The sequence below is a fragment of the Miscanthus floridulus genome, chromosome 15 (assembly GCF_019320115.1).
Source record: "Miscanthus floridulus cultivar M001 chromosome 15, ASM1932011v1, whole genome shotgun sequence".
Classification (NCBI taxonomy): Eukaryota; Viridiplantae; Streptophyta; class Magnoliopsida; order Poales; family Poaceae; genus Miscanthus; species Miscanthus floridulus.
The window spans coordinates 3965086-3972924 of record NC_089594.1 but is presented as its reverse complement, the minus strand read 5'-3'; the positions used below and the strand labels follow the sequence as shown (position 1 = coordinate 3972924).

The following is a 7839-nucleotide window of genomic DNA, read 5'->3' as shown; positions in this document are numbered from 1 at the left end:
ACAACGATGACGAAGACATGGACCCCCGTCACAAGTATGTCAAGCCAACCGACTACGTCCACACCATCATTGGGGGCAAAGTGTCGATCGAGACCAAGCGCGAGCGCAAGCTGCTCGCCCGCGCTTGCTTAAACATGGCTAGTGCTGACAATCTCATCACTGATCCTCGGCTCCCTCCTTGGTCTCACCGCGAGATCTCCTTTAGCAGAAAAGACCAGTGGGCTGCAATACTTGAGCCAGGGCGTTTTCCTCTAGTTCTCGATCCTTGCATCAACAAGGTTCAGTTCGATAGAGTGCTGATTGATGGTGGCAGCTCCATCGATATACTGTTCAAGAACAGTCTACCATCCTTGAAGATTACCTAGGCCGATCTCAAGCCATACGAGGCACAGTTTTGGGGAGTCCTTCCCGGATAGATCTCTACACCTCTCGGGCAGATCATGCTACCTATCCAGTTTGGTACTCCAGACCACTTTCACACCGATTACGTTAACTTTGTGGTCGTGGACTTCGAAGGCACCTACCATGCTATCCTTGGTCGACCAGCGCTCACCAAGTTCATGGCCATACCTCATTACAGGTATTTGGTGCTCAAGATGCCTACTGAGAAGGGGGTTCTTACTCTCAGGGGCAATGTATATGCAGCATACACCTACGAGGACGACAGCTTCAGAATAGCAGAGGCCCACGACCTCTTTATCCGCATGGCTGAGACCGTGCTCGATGCTAAGAAGACCCTAGCCGACCACCTGGAGATCCCAGAGCTCGAGGCCCCATGCAAGAATGTCAAGTCCAAGGAGCATAAAGAAATCCAGCTAGTCAATGGCGACCCCAGCAAAATGGCCCTTATCAGGGCCAACCTGGATCCTAAATAGGAAGACGCGCTCGTCAAGTTCTTAAGGAGCAACATAAGCGTGTTCGCATGAAAACCCGCTGACATGCCCGGTGTTCCTCGGGACTTGATCGAGCACTCCTTAAATGTCAATGGCAAGGCCAAACCCATCAAGCAGAAGCTATGACGGTTCACTCGTGACAAAAAGGAGGCCATTAGGGTAGAAGTTACACGGCTTTTAGCAGCTGGATTTATCAAAGAAGTGTATCATCCAGAGTGGTTAGCCAACCCAGTTCTTGTACGCAAAAAGAATAAAGAATGGAGAATGTGCGTTGATTACACTGATCTCAACAAACACTGCCCTAAGGACCCCTTTGGCTTACCTCGCATAGACGAGGTCGTAGATTCAACTGCCGGCTACTAGCTGCTTTCCTTTCTCGATTGCTACTCTGGTTATCACCAGATCGCTCTCAAAAAGGATGACCAGATCAAGACATCTTTTATCACGCCTTTCGGTGCCTACTGCTACACAACCATGTCGTTCGGGCTCAAGAACGCTGGAGCTACCTACCAACACGCCATACAGGCTTGCCTCAAAGATGAGATAAAAGACGACCTCGTCGAGGCTTATGTTGATGATGTAGTTGTTAAAACCAAGGAAGCACACACCCTTGTTAACAACCTAGAGCGTACCTTTGCAGCTCTCAACACATTCCACTGGAAATTAAACCCAAAGAAGTGCATTTTTGGTGTTCCACCTGGTATACTGCTCGGCAACGTCATCAGTCACGACGGCATATGCCCTAATCTAGAAAAAGTCAAAGCTGTCCTAGATATGAAGCCGCCCAAAAAGGTGAAAGATGTTCAGAAGCTTACCGGATGCATGGCTTCCCTTAGCCGTTTCATATCTAGATTAGGCGAAAAAGGCCTCCCTTTTTTCTAGCTGCTCAAAGCATCCGAGAAGTTTGAGTGGTCGGAGGAAGCAGACGCTGCTTTTACACAACTGAAACAATTCCTTACATCACCTCCGGTCCTCACTGCTCCTAGAGAAGATGAAACTCTCCTACTTTACATTGCGGCAACTGATCGAGTGGTCTCCACTGCCATGGTGGTTGAGCGCAATGAGCCCAGCCATGTTTATAAGGTACAACATCCAATCTATTTTGTCAGTGAGGTACTCAACGAATCCAAGACCAGGTACCCACAGATTCAGAAACTGATCTATGCCATACTGATTACATCCCGAAAGTTGAAACAATACTTCAACGGATACCATGTGGTGGTCATGACGGAGTACCCTCTGGGAGATATCATTCGCAACAAGGATGCAAATGGGCGCATCGTCAAATGGGCAATGGAGTTGTGCCCTTTCTCCTTGGAATTTGCAAGCCGTACTACAATCAAGTCTCAAGCACTTGTCGATTTCATCATCGAGTGGACAGACCTAAGTACACCTGCTTCTCAGGGGCCCGTCGAGTATTGGAAGATGTACTTCGATGGCTCTCTCAATAACGATGGCGCAGGAGCCGGAGTCCTCTTTATATCACCATCCAAGGACCAGCTCCAATATGTCCTCAGGATTTATTTCCCAGCGTCTAATAACACCGCCAAATATGAAGCATGCCTACACGGCCTGCGCATTGCGGTCGAACTCGGCATAAAGCGTCTCTATGTCTACGGAGACTCGGCTCTGGTCATCAACCAGCTTAACAAAGATTGGGACACGACCAGCGAAAAGATGGACGCATACTGCAAAGCGATTAGAAAGTTGGAAGGCAAGTTCTATGGCATCGAGTACACGCATGTGGTCCAGGACAAAAACCAAGCAGCGGATGCGTTGTCAAAGTTAGGATCATCCCGAGCCAAAGTCCCACATGGCGTATTTGTTCAAGACCTGCTCACGCCTTCCATCAAAGAAGAAAACCCCACGGTCGACAAGCCCCCAGACCAGCTACTGGTGGCTATGCTTCCGGCATCAAACACCATACAACCACCTCCGACCTCCAAGAAGCCCGACTGGAGAGTACCTTTCATCAAGTACTTGACAGATGGTAGCAGTTACACTGATCGGACAAAGAACGAACGTTTGATGCATCGCAGTAAGTAGTATCTGCTTGTCGATGGTAAATTGTGGCGCAAGAACGCTAGGGAGCAAATCTTGATGAAGTGTATAACTCAGGAGGATGGCGAAAAGCTTCTAGATAAAATCCACTCGGGCTCTTGCGGCAACCATGCGGCCTCGAGAACGCTGGTCAGTAAGGCTTTCTGAGCAGGGTTCTATTGGCCGTCTACTGTTACCGATGCAGAAAAGCTGGTCCGCCATTGTGAAGGTTGTCAGTTTTTCGCCAAGCGAATCCACGACCGGCACACGAGATCCAGACCATACCAGCCTCTTGGCCCTTTGCATGCTGGCGACTAGATATGATCGGGACTTTTAAACCAGCCCCTGTGTTGACGGTGGATATACCATAGAAATCCACACTCAAAACACCATCAACAGCCTCGGTTCCAAAGGAAGAATAACATCACATGAACATATTTTATCAAATAACAAGTTCCATTTGTACTCTTAGCTTGTGATTGTAGGGAAGAGCAAAACAGAGCCAGGAGGACCCAATGAGGGGGTCGCCCAACCCCCCTATGGGCCCACCTCTGGCTTGGTGATCCTTGTCAAGGTCCCTGGAGTGCATATCCACCCTTTGATCAACATGTGTTTTCATTCAACGGTGGAGAAGCAAAGCACATGGATCCATGGGCCCACAATGGAGCAAAATAGCACGTGAAACATTTGAAGAATTTGAAGCCAAGCCAGATGACAGGTGGGGTCACCTTCTAGAAGACCCTGGCAGGGCCCACCAATCATGGGGGGGTCGCCCGACCCCCTCCCTAGGCCCAGCCAGGTCGGTTGGCTCCCCACCGACTTGATGCATGCCTCCATGCAATGGCATGATCATAGCCCTCCATTTTATGGCAGTTTGGAGGTCGGTTCATCCAAGGGAGGAGAGGAGATGTCACCTGGATCGATGACGTGGCGATGGAGTAGCCCCTACTCCACCTCCTCCTATAAATAGCTGGTGCCTCCACCTCCATTCTATCTCAAGCAAGCTTGGAGATCTTAATATCAAGAAGCAAGAGTCCAGTAGTTCCACTAGAGTAGTAGTGTTAGTCTAGTGTGGGAGTTAGAGTTGAGTCGAGCGAAGCTCGGGGTCTCCGGAGTCTTCTGGAGAGTCTAGTATAGCTCTTGTACCTTTCCTCTTTGTAAGGCTTTACCTTTATCAATATATTATTCTTGCTTTACTTTACTCAGTCCTTACTTAGTGCAATTCTATATTCGTTATAGTATTGTTGTGCACTTGTCTTAGCAATATAGTTGTCCTAGTTAGATTGGTTTCCTTAACCAACTTCTTGTGTGTGCATCATCGTCCTATCTAGTATAGGAGCTCTGGTTATCTGCGCAAATAGCTAGAGTTGTTAGAGTAAGTGTAAGCGCGGTGCTTAGGATTAATCTTACCTTTGATTATCGCTAGTCTACACGGATAGTTAGGGAGCGCACTCCCGAGAGGTGACAGGTCTTGGGCGGCATTAGGTTCTCCCCACGTTTAGGCTAGTTCTTAAAAGATAAGGCGTCCATAAGCCCAATAGTCGCTTGAGTAGAGGTTCTGTCTTCTGCTCTCTCGTCTATCCCTCTCACACAAGTAGAAAGGCGTTAATCTAGCTAAGTCATCTATCTGTTAGGATTAAGTTCATAGGAGTGAAGTAAGATACATAGGAGTCCTATACTCACTCGTTGTCCTCCCACCTAGCTAATACTCTACTAGTTATCTTTAGAATAGACTCTCTGCTATCTTTTTACCTACCCTTCCTATATATATATTGTTTACCCCCCTTACACTAGTTTATACTAGATTGTAGTAGACATTAGGATCATCTCCCTTTTATTAAACATTCCTAGCTACCGCTTTCCCTTGGGATAAAATAAATAACGATACCTTGGAATACTCATCCTCGGTGAAGTGCTACATCGGTATATTCTGTGCGCTTGTGGAATAATCCAATAGACATAAGAAATACCCACAAGGCACTTCTGGCGCCATTGCCTAAGGTAGCTCAACACCCTATCTTTGGTAGTTGCGTTAAGAAGTGTCAACAAGCATTTCTGGTGCCGTTGCCGGGGAAAGCATCAGCCTAGGAATTTTTAATAAAAGTGAATCTAGAGTCTACTATCAATTTAGTTATCGATTAGTGTTAGGGGTTTACCCCCTGTCTTGGTTCTCGTTGTCGTGAAGCTAGATAGTGCATGAGCGGTTTCCAATTGCCGTCAAACTTCGTTGAAGATCCTGAGCAATTGTTGAGGAGAATTAGACGCCATCAAATTCCACCTCAAAGGTTCATCTTGGACCTGAATCCGTTCAAGGAAGGAGGTTCCGCACTAGTTACTAAGGACGCTATGGCCCAAAAGACCATCTCTAAGTATTCTGCGCCGTCGGCTGACAATGTCGCCACGGGGCCGCAGCTCAACTTTGGGGATGCGACTTTTGAGCTTAAGCCTGCGCTTATTAATATGGTGCAAGCCAACCCGTTCTGTGGGAAGCCACACGAGGACGCCAATGCCCATCTCCAACACTTCTTGGAGGCGTGTGGTACCTTCACTATCAAGAATGTCTCCGTAGACGCCATCCGTCTTCGCCTTTTCCCATTCTCGCTGTTGGGGAAGGCGAAGCAATGGTTCTATGCCAACAAGGATGAAGCTATCACTTGGGAGAAGTGTGCCAATGCGTTTCTCAAGAAGTTCTTCCCGATGGGCAAAACCAGCGCCCTTCGTGGAAAAATTTCTAGCTTCCAACAACAAGCTGATGAGACGATTCCCGAAGCATGGGAGTGTCTCCAAGAGTACATTCGCGCCTGTCCTCATCATGGGATAGAGGAATGGCTCATAATCCAAGGTTTCTACCATGGTCTGACCGGATTGGCCCATAGTCACCTTGATGCTACCGCGGGAGGAGCATTCTTGCAACACAAGGTCAAGGATGCTAAGGACCTCATAGAGAAGATGGTCACAAATCAAGGATGGAATGAGGAGCGCCTCCAGCCCAAAAAGAGAGGTGTCCATGCCCTCAATGAGGTAGATATGCTCTCTGCCAAAATGGACCTCCTGATGAAGAAGATAGAAGAAGGTTCCAAGAAGGAACCAGAGGCCATTCAGCCCCACGCCACTGCACGAGCCGTTGAAGCCGATCTATGGTGCGAGGTGTGCGGAGGAAACGATCATTCGGGTAATAATTGCCCCGAAACAAAGGAGGAAGTGAGCTTCATCAACAACAACCACAACAACAATGGGTATCGGCCCCAACAACAACAACAAGGATGGAACTCGCGCCCCTTCTACCAAGGAAATCAAGGTAATGGTTACAATAATAATTTCAATAATTCCTTTGGTAACCAACCTTGATTAAGAGATCTTGTCTTAGGCCAATCTAAAATAAATGATAGCATTAACAAGAAAATGATGGCTAATGATAAGATCCTTGAAAATCTAAGTGAGAAAATGGATAGCTTTAATTCTGCTATGAAAAATCAATTGAGCTTTAACAAAATGCTAGAAACACAATTAGCTCGATTAGCAGCAGATATCCCATCCTTCGAACAAGGTAAGATCCTAGGGAAGCCTGTGGATCCAGTTGAATCTGTTAAGTTAGTAACTACGAGGTTCGGTAAGCCTCCGCTCCGATCAAACTGGGGCTATCTTCTTGATCCACCATTCATCGTCAAGAAGGATGATCCAGGCCACCCGACCATCACCTGCGAGATTGGACCACAGACATTCCACAACGCCTTCTGCGACCTTGGATCTGGCGTCAATATCATGTCCAAGGTAACATATTTCAATCTGCTAGGGGGGCCTTTGCACCCTACATTTGTTCGTTTGCAGATGGCCGATCAAACGATTCGGTTCCCCGAGGGACTGGCAAGAGATGTGCTTGTCAAAGTTCAGAATGACTACGTCCCCATCGACTTCATCATCTTGGACATGGGGTCCGACAATGAAGTCCCCATCATCTTGGGAAGGCCGTTACTCAACACAACTAATGCCATCATCTACGTGGGGTCCGGCTAGATTCACCTCCAATTCCCAGGGTGGAAGGTAAAGTGTCCATTCAATGGTTACAAGACTAACATGCAGGTGAAAGAACCAAAGAACAAACCTCGCTACAACCCGCGCCGAAGGAATAACAAGAAGGATGAATCGGCCAAGAAGGCCGAAGTAAAGAAAGAACAACCCGCTGAACCGCAAGTTGAAATCAAGCAAGTATGGCGGGAGAAAGAGGTGCAATCACGGTCTCCATCTCCGGGACCGATCGAAGCACCCGAGGAATGAACAAGACGGAAATGTCCTGCTCTACAGACTGAAAACATGGAGCCCTTGCTGATAAGGTAAATCAGTAGTTATCTCATATTTACTTTCCGCATTTCATTTTTGCATCATTTCTTCCAATTGCATCCTTAGTCTTAATTATGCATGTTCCTTTCGACAAAATTCTTAGCCATAACAAATAAAATCTTGAGAACAATTTGCAACATCATTTTGAGCTGTGGGACCACCCATGGGGGGGTCGCCCGACCCCCTCACTGGGCCCACTTTCACTCTTTTCACTTTGGCTAGTCTCTATGATCAATACCCATGCCTTGGATTCTCTTGGGGCAGAAAAGGGGGGGTCGCCCGACCCCTACCTAGTGCCTGTGGGCAGCCTGCTGTCCCCCATTCACCTCACCTTAGAATCCTATGCATGCCACACCAGCCAAAGTTTGAAAAAATGGTCCCTTGGTTCATCACTTTTGAGCATGGGATACCCTTTTCACCTTGGATGCTCTTGGGACCAAACCACCAGCTCAAAATCTGCAAAGTGGTCACCTAGGCATGCCTTAGTGTCCCCATGGTCCATGGGAATCTCTTTAAGACATGTCTCCACTTTTGCCATACATCTTTTTCTTTCACCAAGCACTAGACA

The 7839-nt window shown here is 47.6% G+C and overlaps 1 protein-coding gene and 1 non-coding gene across 2 annotated transcripts; one reads left to right on the top strand and one right to left on the bottom strand.

Annotated features, from left to right (window-relative positions):
* Positions 1 to 5279: 5279 nt before the first annotated feature.
* Positions 5280 to 6947, top strand: LOC136506850 (uncharacterized). The gene is made up of 3 exons (XM_066501758.1): positions 5280 to 6231; positions 6301 to 6704; positions 6762 to 6947. Exons 1-3 carry the CDS (start codon positions 5280 to 5282, stop codon positions 6945 to 6947), a joined length of 1542 nt encoding a protein of 513 aa, XP_066357855.1.
* On the bottom strand, positions 5646 to 5752 carry LOC136509707 (small nucleolar RNA R71). The gene has a single exon (XR_010772455.1). It is a non-coding gene; the product is annotated as a small nucleolar RNA R71 (small nucleolar RNA).
* Positions 6948 to 7839: the final 892 nt, after the last annotated feature.

Excerpts from the sequence above, each read along its gene's own strand:
- LOC136506850 (XM_066501758.1), top strand. The coding sequence starts at position 5,280 with ATGGCCCAAAAGACCATCTCTAAGTATTCTGCGCCGTCGGCTGACAAT. Across the intron at positions 6,232-6,300 it reads CTTCTACCAAGGAAATCAAG|GCCAATCTAAAATAAATGAT; the intron begins GTAATGGTTACA and ends ATCTTGTCTTAG. Across the intron at positions 6,705-6,761 it reads GCGTCAATATCATGTCCAAG|ATGGCCGATCAAACGATTCG; the intron begins GTAACATATTTC and ends GTTCGTTTGCAG.